The sequence below is a fragment of the Tinamus guttatus genome, unplaced genomic scaffold (assembly GCF_059628265.1).
Source record: "Tinamus guttatus ecotype Peru unplaced genomic scaffold, ASM5962826v1 Tinamus_guttatus_pri_ptg000027l, whole genome shotgun sequence".
Classification (NCBI taxonomy): domain Eukaryota; kingdom Metazoa; phylum Chordata; class Aves; order Tinamiformes; family Tinamidae; genus Tinamus; species Tinamus guttatus.
In genome coordinates this window covers 3,719,097-3,731,969 of record NW_028288561.1, presented here as the reverse complement: position 1 = coordinate 3,731,969, position 12,873 = coordinate 3,719,097, and the positions used below count along the sequence as shown (strand labels likewise).

The 12,873-nt window shown below is 40.3% G+C and overlaps 1 protein-coding gene across 2 annotated transcripts in view; it reads right to left on the bottom strand.

Annotated features, from left to right (window-relative positions):
- Nucleotides 1–12,873, bottom strand: part of PREX1 (phosphatidylinositol-3,4,5-trisphosphate dependent Rac exchange factor 1) — a 145,959-nt gene that overhangs the window by 50,663 nt on the left and 82,423 nt on the right. For both annotated transcript variants that reach the window (XM_088528698.1, XM_088528706.1), the window contains exons 6-9: nucleotides 12,468–12,629; nucleotides 7,900–8,033; nucleotides 4,559–4,674; nucleotides 3,014–3,163 (exon numbers count right to left, since the gene is read on the bottom strand). In XM_088528698.1, coding sequence (XP_088384824.1) covers nucleotides 3,014–3,163; nucleotides 4,559–4,674; nucleotides 7,900–8,033; nucleotides 12,468–12,629 — 562 coding nt within the window. The remainder of the gene's footprint in view (nucleotides 1–3,013; nucleotides 3,164–4,558; nucleotides 4,675–7,899; nucleotides 8,034–12,467; nucleotides 12,630–12,873) is intronic.

Here is a 12,873-nt window from a genome sequence, read left to right as displayed (position 1 = left end):
GAACAGACTCTGGAAAATGCACTTTACCTAGAAAGAAAGAGCAAGTTGCTTTCGGAGGACAGGACACAAGAAACAATTATTTGCTGCTGTGCATGCATTGCCTCTTCCAGCATGAACAAATCATTCTGCTTTCTGGCTAGGTTGCTCCAAAGCCTCTCCAGGCAATATGTGCATGTATGTTAGCGAAGGAATGGATTTAGACAGCCTATTTTAGGTCCCAAATTGAAGTGAACTCAGACAAAGAGCTGAAACTGTGTTTGAACCTTTTAGGCTAAGGGTGGCCTAGATCCAAACCTCTTGCTTCCCAAATATGTGCACCAAATACTACTTTGCTCATGCTGCCGTTTTCCCCTCTCCTCATTGCTGCATCACACTGAAAAATGACTCTGCCTGACATGCTTGGTGTTGAACCCACTAATGGCTAAATGCACTAGGGGAGCTCTGATTACTCCTGTCTGATAGAGCAGGAAGCAAAATTCAGCAGAGATTGGTTGTCTTTATGAACATCTCTGAATCATGACTGGGACACTCCTGAATACAGACAGGAGAAATTCGCTTGCAAATCTAGAGAACTCTGGAGTTCAAAACAGAAGTCCAGTTTTCAGACATCTCTAAGACTAGCCAGTGCTTGAAAGCTGTCAGCCTGAATTGGCCTTGGTCTTCGTGTACCTAAAGTTTACAGGAATTGACATTAAACAGAATTTAAGCAACCAGTACCTTACTGTAAAGGAACACAAATTATGCTCAGTGAGGATGAGCAGCTATTCCCAAAGAAGGCTTCTCATTTCCTAGCCTTCCACTAAACTTGAAGAACAGAACGAAGAGTCCTCTGTGTCACCAGAGCTGCTTTCTAGTTTTTGAAAATGCTTAATGTACTTGTTTTAAGTATTTGCTGTGTGTGTTCCACAAAGTCTTGTGCAACATTTTGTCTGCAAACACAGCGTTTCTTTCATGTGTCCTGTATCTGCCTCAAGAGTTTGGCTCTGCAAATTCCCTGGCTTAGTGCCACGGGTCTTCCAGCCTCTTCTTCCTGCCCCTTCCCGCAACACTGCGCTTCAGTCCCATGTTCAGGCTGACACGTGGAGCTGAGGCTAATGTGCAAAGGGAACTTATGATAGAAAACAGCCTGTGTAACAGTACACACTTCGTGCTGCTCTTACATCACCAAATTCCCCAGGCTCCGATGTAAAGGGCAGGCTGGAATGCACATCCTACCCAGCTCATCCTGCTGCACTGGGAATCTCACCAGGCTTTCTAATGCGAACACTGATAGCTCTGTGACTCTGCAAGCGCCCTGATCCAAAGATCTTCCAATAAGGCCTGGAATGTCTGCCAGAATATCCATGTTTATCCTGAGTTCCTGTCATCAGCTGCCACATCATAAAACTACATGACAAAAAGCCTCAGAAAAAAGTCAGAGTAGTCAATGCTACAAGGAAATCTTTGAGAAACTTTCTATTAAGGAAAAATTCTTCCCTCCCAAAGATTTTTTTAGTCTCCTCCCCATATTCTCAGAATTCCTGTTTAAATGTGATTTATTTTTCTAGTCCTGTCTTTTTACTTCTTATCAAATCTTCTCTCTCCTCACACATTTTCCTTGATACATAGGAAATTCCATAGAGCACTGGTGACCTCATAAAACTCTGAAATGAAAACAAGTTGAATCTTTAGCACTCTGGTATGATTTAGCACTCTGAGGGTAGAACTAAGAGCCAGGAAATATATTTTATTTAAAAAAATGCATGACATGGACAAACGGGATCCTTATCATATGGTGGGATGCAGAATTCATCAATGAGACCAGATCACCAGCTCGGAACAGTAACATGCTGCCTTTAAAAGAAAAGTCAAAACTGATTCTCTCTGTTACCTTAGGGCGACTTCTAGCTTTTAATGCAAGCCTCAGTTAAGACCTCTTTTTAATTTAAATCATGACTGATCTACGTTTTGAAGTTAAAATCTTTGCTATAATTAAAAGGTACATTGTGGTTCATACATGGGAAGGTATTTATGTTTGATATTCTTTGATACCAGATAGCACTGCAATGTGCATTGCCTTTAACAGATTAGATGTCCTCCTGCAGCCAAGTACTGGAATACAAAAATTGAGGTTTGGACTTTCAAAGGAGATTAGATTCTCTGCTCTCATCAAATTTCAGTGACAGGCCTGTAACTCTCAGAGTGCTCAAAAAAATCTAAAGTAGTGTTGCTTAGCAAGTGCCAGGTCCTACTAAAAAGACTCTCACACTGACCTCTTTCAATATTAGCATACAAGAACAATTACATATTTCTAATGGAGATGCATCTGCAGAGAGGGAAACCACTTCCAAAAGTCAAAAGCAGAACATTTTTAAAATAAGGGTCATTTACAACAGGGAACTATTTTTCTTCCCATTCAGCAGATAGGAGAATGGGTTCACTTGCTAGGTAATAATCTGACTTATAAAGGAAATCAGAACTTTTATTCCTCACCCATTTGCAGCACCGTGAGCTCACTGCTATTGCATGACACTGTTCCTAGACAAGTTTAGTTGTTTCAATCCACAAGAAAAGATAAAACATCTGCATGCATTTGTCACTCCTCCTGGTCTAAGTTTAAATATTCCCAGAGGATTTCCCCATGAATTCTTTTGTTTATTTCAAGATTATGGTGGTTGTGTTTGTACCACTATCTCTGGAAAAAGGCTGCCGATTGCATTTCCCTCTTTGCTTTTGCAGATAAATAGGAATGCATTTTTATCTTACACAAAACAAAAGACCAGTAAATAAAGTTGGTTAAATGTATTTTTTCTAGTAACTCAATGCATCAGGGAAACTGTCCCCAATAAACAAAAATGTTTGATAATGACATAAATGTGTATGAAACTTGAGGAGCACCTTCAGAAATATTTGCAGTCTCCCTCAAAACTGTAACCTTTGCTTTTCTATCAGTCATATACTTAAACATATACACACCATTTTGCCTCTGTACACAAGCTCATCCAGTGCATTAGAAGACAGGTTATCCACTTACTCTCCCTCTGCTCCCTCTCCTTGATGATGGCATCCAGCCACTTCTGTTTGTCCTCTGCAGTCTTGGCCATACAGACGAACCACTTGTTCTTGGCCGTGTTGTGAATCTTCCAGCCGTTGGTCACGGTGTAGCCGTTGCTGTGGTAATCTGCTGTAAAAACCAAAGTGCAAGACACAGGGTGAATGGAAGGCCTGATCCTTGGGTGAAAACAAATTCCGGTGGGACACTTTTCCTAAAGGATCAATTTTTGAAGAATCTGGTTTGGGGAGGTGCTCCTCATGCTTCTTCATGCATCTCACTGACTGTGCATATTCCTGGCTGTTATTTACTACCTTGGGAGTACCAATATTAATAGAAATACCTGTCGTCAGGCTGTCCAACTTGAAAATCCAGCACTCACACAAACTAGGTGAAAAAGGTCTGTGAACAGGAGTCAGCCTTTCCTTCAGGAAAGCCCTGGCAATTCTGGCCATGCCACGAGCCTGGCCAACAGGGAAAGTCCAGGCTGGGCACACTGGTGACCAAACTGCCATTCAACAGAGACCAGTATTCTTACCCTTGTCCTTTACAATGCTTTGCCCAGAAAAAGTGAAAAAGGAAAACACAACTCTTGTGATAAACACGATCTACTTCTGCCCAGAAGAGCAAACATTTGGCAGGAAATGCGACTGCTACCTAATTGCCAAACCAGATCCACTGATAATTTGAATGCCTTTAAATCTTTAAATCTCTGCCTACATTTGCTTTATCATTTCCGTTCTAAGAGTGACATTTTGTAATTTCATGTCCAGGAAGAATTAAAATATTTTAAACACAATGACATCAGTGAAAAAAAAAATCCATGAAGTTTGTTAAGATTATTTATTCTGAACTTTCTGAGGATAAATTAGCTTCATCGACTGTAAGAATTTTTCCCCACAGGACACTGGAACTCATGAGATAGTACTTGTTGCCCAGAAGGTCATAATATTAACTCCTGACTGATTACAACAGGAGAAGGGGCAACTATGGTCCTTGCGGATGGAATCAAAAATCCCTGTGTTCTACCAGTATAGAACAGAACACAGGAAGAGTAAATGCAACAGCCATTCCCACACTTCAGTCATGGCCTCATACCCAGATTTGATGCTGAGGTTAATACTTGGGTAATACTTAGTCTTCTCTCTAAATGAGAAGAAGATTTGCTAGTAATGTTATCACAGCTGTAAGGGCTTAGACATCAGAAAGGAAAGGACAGAAGGAAGATACAGTATCTTTTTCAAACCAACTTGGATTAGGAGAAAAAATAGACAAGCCTTTGCATACATAAGCTCTTCCATGAAGTCATTTCAGAATGAAGGACTAATGCCTGAAAGTCTGTCCAGTTAGACATATCCACATGCCTAGCTCTGTAAGTTAGTCCAGTAAAGGAGACAACATAAGTTACATTGCTTCCTAAAATTTCATTTAAAATACCATGAAGGACATGACTAAGTACCTTTGTACCAACTTCTAACACAAAACATGGACTTGCTGTGTTGTTAAAAGACCGAATTTGATCCTTACCTGTTCCATCTTCCACATTCTCCACCTCCATGACTTCTGTATTTATTCGGCCCCTGAAGATATAAAGGGACCCATTGATTGATTTTGTCCGTTTAGATGCCTTTTTCCCAGCAACTCTGCAATTAGGATTCAGACTGTTAGTAACACTTCATATAAGTGAATAGTGAAATGTATGCATTGCATGCATTATACTGTAAATAATGTGACTAAATAATATGAATGCTCAGGCCACAAAGATAACTGGGGAGCAATACCAGTGCATTGACAGCAAGCTTTATGCCAGACCACATAAAGACAGGGACACCTTTAAAATTTGCATTCCTAAAAACTCAACTCACTGCAATGTCAATAAAATTGAATTGCACGTGGCTTTGGGATGAAAATTCTGCTAATACCTGACAAAGTATTCTGTTTGTCTGCTTTGTTCACCTGCACTTTGGGGAAATTTGCAGCATGTGTACCAGCTTCCAAGCTCAAAATAAAACATGTTAAGAGACCAGTGTCACATTCTAAGCATGTTAGATGTCGCTGCTTGTGGCATTTAAAAAGTGTTGCGCTTTGGGCAGTTTTGCCCAGAGTTTGTATCCTTACACATAAGTTTAAGTAAGTGTCTCTGTTTTAATGCCTTATAAAAAAAATTCCATATATTTATGTTCTGGGTTTTTATGTCTGGAATAGGTTTTAAAGTATCCAACTGACACCTGCTGAGCTTCAATATCTAAGAACAACACCGCTATGTGAACCAAAACACAACTGGTCAAACGATCATCATTTGAAATGGCAGGTGTCCAAACTCTGCACAGTGACGGGATTGCTGGGGCGACTTGCCAGGAGCTCGTAGAATTCAAAGAATATTGCAATAAAAAACAGCTGGGGAGAAAATTACTGTTAACGTGAAATGCCTATGATAAACTGAGGTGCTAAGAGAATCATCATGTTTTTCTAAGCAATTTTTCTACTTAGAACTAGCTTTAGTGACAAATATACCTTTGGTGATGACCAGATACTTATATCCAGTGAGACTGACAGGGACCAAAACCTTGGAGCTATTAGATCATTTCCTAAGGACGACTGTTGAGTCAAAAGAAAAGCTGTCCTGGCAGCCTTAATAAAACCCTTCAGATACTCAGCCCATTTCCCCACATGAAACATATTGTTCCTGACATCAGGATTCAATTTAAAAGCAGACTATGATACTGCTAAAAACACAAAACAAAACTCAGTCCTGAAAAACTATGTCATCAGTTTGTCAGACTTCTCTAAGCTTCTGCAAAAGATGAGTTTGCAATCTTACAGCTAAAACATAGATCCTCAGCCTGATCTATAAACGTGTCTGAAATGGTACTAGAAGCTACTTATAATTCATGCTCTTATAAGAAGATGTGATGCCCAAGTTCAAATGTCTGCATAGTTGGCACTGTAATGAAGACCAAGGTCTGAATTCTGATTCTGTTTTTCAATCAAGAACAGCTACGGTGATTTGAATCTGATAAGCACAGTGAGGGAAAAATCAAGTCATTCAATTTTAAACTGTGAACAGATTCCATTTTTCCAAAACCTGCTTCCCACTAACATGTCCATTGTCTATCAAGCAGCTGGCCAAATGATCATGCTATCACTACTGGATACATGTTCATTTCCACCCTGGACTAATTATAAATAGCAGCTAGACAGAGGAAAGATCCAAAATTAAAGTTGGTCAGCAGTCCCTAATTATATATTTTACATTAGACAATACTCAACAGGCTTAATAAAATACTTTGCTTTTAATGGAAATCAGATTCTGGACAATTTAGTCTGCTCAAACTCCATTAATAAAGATAAACAATATTGATCCTTTGGGAAAATCAAAGTGTTACAGCAGCCTCCTCTTACACTGAGCCAAACTACAGAATAGCTCAGTAATGTCTCCTGCACAAAAACAGAGTTACTTAAAAGGCAGTGGAACATTTTGTTTCCTAAATCTCAGTATTCTGGGAAAAGTGCCTGGATGGCGGGAGGGACTAGGCCAACCTGAACTACAAACAGAACTAAAAAAAGGGTTTTGAGAGCTCTGAAGAAGTACAAGATTAGATAGTGAGTTGAGCTGATTTTTAAAAGGAAGAGTTTTCTGGTGGGAGACACATGGATTTCTGAACTCTGCTTCATGTGGAAGCTTGGATTTTGAGAAATCTGGAAAAGCATCAAAACGAAATGTTTCATCTTTCTTGTTTCATTTCAACAATGTCAGAATGCGTCATTTAGATAAGATTAGAAGCCATATGAACTGCACATAAGATTGAGCTATGTACATGTTTCTTTTAGGTCAAATGCTTATATACAGTGTATTCTAATAATTTCTAATATAGATTTCACCTAACAATTTATGTTTCATATTAGCTTCACCATTATCCACACAAAAAGTCGGAACATTGTTGATATGAGCGGATCTTTTTCTAGCTGAATGGCTAGAAGATTTCCACTCAACAAAAAAGTTGGAATTGAGCACAAATTTTGAGAATTTTCTATGGGAGGACACTGTGATTTTTGAGGAATTCTAATTGGGTTGGTGGTTCAGCTTGTCAGTGACCAATAAATAGCTACAACAAACGGGTACAAATTGAAGAGCTGGGGGAATACAACAAGGAAAGAGTAGGAGTGGAGAACGCAAGGCAGATTAGGAAAGACCAAGATGTGAGAATGAGACTGGAACTGTGAAGGTGGAATGCTTAAGAACTGAAACCCAGTTCTGGTGCACAAACAAGCTGCCTTCTACGCTGCCACTGCTATTTTAATAATGAGTAGGCGTTAATAATGCTACAGTGTTATAAGGTGGAATGATGCAGAAATTAATGTTACTAGACTAAGGAAGGAAGACAAAGCACAGAGCATTTGGGCTGCAAACGCTGAACAGCAACTTGCTGATCTTCACCTCTTCTTCGCTGCTCTGTGCCCTGCATCCACCTAATGCTATCCTGGTCTTCCACTTTGCTCTTGCTTTTTTAATGTCACCTTCTCCCTAGAACAACTTCACAAAGAAAGCTGGCAAGGCTCCTTTCCTCACATCACTGCAGACCATGGAGAAGCTGTCCAGATATTTCGGTGTTGTTTTTCTATCAACCTTTGGACTGTGCACTTCTTAAAAAGGGGATCCCATTACTGTCTGCTATGCCCCACCATTTAGGGAGTCTGTCTGGTCATCAGTCTAAGTGGATAGCAATAGCCCAAAACAGGGGAAAGAAAAAGATGATACATTCATCATTTAGCCTTGAAGAGCAACAGGACCAGAGCTGATCACTGATCTTTCTTCCTACATATAAAATGTAGGTTCCTCCATAAAACTATAAGACAAAAGAACTCACCTGGATTTCCTCTTGCAGTAAACCAGTAGATTGTCAAATAAAAAGAACATTCTCTCCTGGATATTTCCTGCTGAGATTTTCAACAAAGTCCCTTGGAGCAAGAGCTGTGTGCAGATATCTGTCAAATTTGACCCCTAAAACATAGAAAATAAATCTTGTTTATTAGTTACATTTTAGTGTTCACAAAGAAGCCTTTTTTCCTAAAATTTTAGTATTTATCTGCATGTCATCAACGTGTCCATAAGCAGGAAGTCCTCAGTTTCTTAATGTGACTAAACACATCCATCACTCTTTGGATTACAAATATTTTTATGGAATCCTCATATACTGTGATAAATCTTTGTTATCCTGCACAGGCCTCCTTTTTTTCCAGAGGAAATCTTCCACTTCTGAAGCAGCTGCATTATGACTCTCTTTAGAACATCAATCTTCCCTTCATATCCTGAGCTACCACTGCAAATATCACAAGTGATGACTTTAGAAACGCTTTATAAAAGGATAATGGTATTTCCCTAATGTTTTGGCTCCCATAGTGACATAAATTGGTATTAACTTTCTCTCTGGAAAATCATTGCAATAGTGATATATCTCTTCAGATTCTTTCGTTAGCAGCATATGCAACTGCTCTCCTTTATGGAGGTCTTGGTAAACACGTGCAAGAGAGCAGCACATCCATGGAAAGCAGGGGCTGGATCCTGCACACTCCTCTTCGCCATGTGTGAGGCATCACGTGGAGCAAACAGTGACAGAGAGCTGAGCTCATGGGCTCTTTGTCCCAGGCTCATCCTAGGAAACTAAGGACCACAAGAGATGGCTCTAAGCCATTCAAACGTTATACAGGTTATTCCTAGGAAAAATGACCCCGTGATTCTTGCAATAGGGCCTTCGAGGCCCAATGCATTTGACCCAAATTAAAATAACCAACAGACTGTCCCAACTTGCCCTCAGAATGAGGCAACTCCACCTGTCCCCACATCCAGAGGGCATCAGGGGTGGATTCCACTGCCCAAACAGGGTTCGTTGGGCTGGACATTAGTTACCAGCCCTAAGTTCCTTGGTCTTTTATTACTTCAAAGGTATGAGTGCATCTTATTAACAAAAGATCACTGTGCAGAAAAATACCTTGAAGCACAGGAAACGTTTACCATGCAGTTCTAGAATTTGTATCATTTTTGCACTTCTATTTGAGTTGAAAGGAAGACCAACTTCTTAGTGTAATGGGAACTTCCTTCCACAGCCAGCAAGCAGATAAGGAACTACATGAGATAACATGAACCACTGCCTTGAGTTTTACTGGAAAAGAGAAATGACTTTGGATTGCAAGATGTCCATTATCAACGAAACTGCTTGGTTGGCAAAGCACAGTCAGACAGGGCAAAGGTCCCTTAACCCTGTCCTCACTGCAAAAGTTCTGTAAGACACAGTCAGCTCGACTGAAAAATACTGAAGACAACTGTGCGTAAGCATGAAATTCATCTCCACCTAGAGAGCTACCCCAAAAAGATTTGCTTGAGAGGTTTTAAAAAAAGGACATGAGTCAATTTTGCTCGGGCAGGCAGAGTCTGCTGCCATCAAGCTATTCAGGAATAATCACCAATTTTAAATCAGCCTTTCTAAACGCACTGCAGTCACTCTAGAGGTGCGAATGAAGCTTTGATTACATTATTTTCAAAATCAAACCTTGCCAGCTATGCTGCCCTCACCTCACTTTTAGCTAACAATGAAGCAGATACTCTTTAAATGTTGCCAAGTTTGTGGCACTGGTTTTGTGTGGGACATATACGTGTTTCTGTATCTTCTGCCTTTACTGACGGGAGAGCTAGCTAAATGCAGTATTTCCATTTGGTGCCCTGATATATTTTTCCATTCTTTATCATTCTACAGAAATGGTGAATACGTATTCAGAAATAAGCACTAGCTATTTTGAAAATGACCCATATGGTCATATGACCAAACGGCCATATCCAGGAGAAGACACCGTATCTCAGAATTGTGAACCTGTTTACAAACACATGAATAGGAACAGAAATTGTTTCCATGTACAACACAAGAAGCCTGCTGCTCACATGTTTTACCAGTGTGGAAATCAAGGTTACAGAGCTCCTAAATATCAAGTACTTAATTTTCCAAAAGATACCCAAGAAAAGACAGCAAAAGCAATGAATATAGTAACATTAATAATCAGGGTCAATCTTTTACTGATATAGAAATCACTGGTAAAATCATCTAGCCTATTTTGTGCAGGAAGTCAAAGCAAATGATCACAACAGTTGCTTCTTGCCTTAAAATCTAAGAATCTTTAATTTGGCATGAGACCCATCGTGATGGTATCAGAAAACCGTTGATGCATTTCCTGTTTGCTCTTGACATAATTACTTCACATTTATAGCAATCTGAGACATTTTTCTATGGCAAGAAACACAGCAAGAAGATTTATTTGATATTTTCAGAGACAAGACAGGATTTCTCACCTTTCAGAGTGGGACTAGACTGCAGGCAAGGAAAAAAAAAACAATCCATAACCCATAGCTGGTAAAACTTGAAATTACAGCCAATTATCAAATGATTGACCTGCCTGAGTATGACCTGCCAGGCTGCTGCCCTTAAAAATATTAAAGTCTTGGTCATAAGTAAGCTGATGTTTACTGATTTTTCACACTTTAGATGCCTTTGATTAAAATGGTTGTCACGGTTTGATAAGGAAGCACCTTATCAAATTATTATGTATGGTATATAACCTTATTTACAGGCCACTGATGTTTCAGAATTCATATCAATGCTAAAGGGAAATTTTCTATTTCTGGCTGCTGTCAGATAAACTGAAAATAAATCTGCCTTATATACTTTTCCGCCTACAGGCAGCTCTGTGGCTGGTATGCTGCATTGCTAAAGCTAGGCATTTACCTAATTCAGCAATTGCAACTTTTATAGGAGAGGAGTTAGGAGCCCTTCTTATTAGAAATGAACTGAGACACATATCTGAAAAGTCTAAAATCAGTGTTTACAAACACAGCACTTGGCTTTGGAGTCATGATTTGCCAGACCTTGGCAGTGTGGCAACCCAAGATAGGAAGCTGTCAATCACTTTCCATCTTCTTTATGGATATAGAAGAGAAAAAAAAAATATCATGTTTGGCACTGGCCTCTATCTGTGATGTATAAAGCTGTTTGTCCCCCTTTGAATATGCTAGTAGCAGATTTAGAAATGTTCCACAGCTTACTGGAAGTGAAAAATACTCCTTCCTTTTTGACCTTTTGGGATGAATAACCTAGGTGACTCTGTTATGAAAGAGTATATATACGTATATATATATATATAACAAATCTGAAAGAGGTTTCAGCATCAGAATATTGCTATATATACTGCTAAAAATAAGATATGTGAGAAGTGTGGAAATTACCTCACGTATGACATCATGGGCGCTTGCAGAGTCATGCTTGAGGCTCCGGGGCCTCTCGCCTAAATGACCCCTGAGTTGCACTGAACTCAAAATGGGTTTAATTGCTTCTGGAAGTCTCGCTATAGTGAACATCATATGACTTTGTTAGCTGAGCTCGCTATCCAAAAAATACACAGCTGGATATCTGCATTGCTCTTACAGCTTTAGCTGAATGCCAAGAACATCCTCCAGGGCACAAATGAGCAAGGTTTAAAACATACACAAAAGATAAAAAACAACCCCAAAACGAGTCATGGAGAGCACCCAAGGGGCCGAACATGAGGAAGTTTTCATGACCTCTACACAGAGGCCTCAGCTCAGAAATCCTCAGCTGGCAGCAGTGAGCCCGGACATTTGAAATGTCACTCTCTCCAAACTCCCTCCACGAGGCCATTTAACACCACGGCCTCCCTGTGGTGCAACTCCCAGAGGCTTCCAAACTCCACTGATTCAAGGGCCTCAATGAAAACATCACACCCCAAGCTGTCAGACTTGGGCATATTCCCAACTTCCCAGTGTTTCTACTGGTTGGCTATTTTCCCTGGATTTCCTCTTCCCCCATGCTTTACCTCCTATTTCTCTCTCTCATTTTTCTCTCTTTCACAGTAAATGGCTCCACCTGTAGAGTTCCATTTACTAATAAACACAGTGCTAGAACCACATCCATGAATAACTTAACTAGGGCAAATACAAACACACCAGTTGCTGTCTGATCTGATTTTCATTTTTTCTACAGGAAAACTGTATGAAGCTAAGTGAGCTAACTTTCAAAGCTCCTCGAAAAACTAGAGACTTGAGGAAGGAGAAATTTGTGCCATTTAGACCACTCCTGAATTTCACCTTCTAGATTTGTCTTCCAAAGGGATCTACCTGTTGGAAATTTTAGTCTTTTCCAGCTTTTTTTCACGACCCACTTGTTCTGCTACAATTTAGCAGCAGCCTGCATACCCAAAATAAACACCATCCTTGAAACCCATCACGGTGATGCCACCCACACCTCCGAGTGCGTTTCCATACCCCACAAGGCACAGAAATCCCCCCACGCAGTGTGAGTCACTAAACTGCAGCCCGTTGGACACTCCAGGGCTCCTAACTGCCTCCGGGGCCCTGGCTAGTCCCATGTCCTACCTCCCATCCTTCAATGTGCGACTGCAACTGCTCAAGGGCTTCCAGTTTCTCCATCTGTCTCTTGGTCTCGTTGATATTTGTGCAGACTGTCTTCATTGCCTGCAATGCGTTCTGGACAGCTGGGTGATCAGGATGCTTAGAGGGGGTCCTCTTAGCTAGTTCCTTTAAAAAGGAAAGAAAACACACAAAATAAAGTTAGAGGTGGCACACGGAAAGCCCAAACACAGCATTAAATGCAACCCCATAGGAAGATGCCAGAACCACTGCTGAATTAAAGGAGAGTGAGTGTGCTACTGCAGATGCTGTTCTCCAGAAGGCTCTTCATCTGAGCAGGGTTGCTGCTTTATAGAGACGCTGCTAAATAAATGAAGGTATCACATGCTGTTAAATATGTCAAATAGAAGAG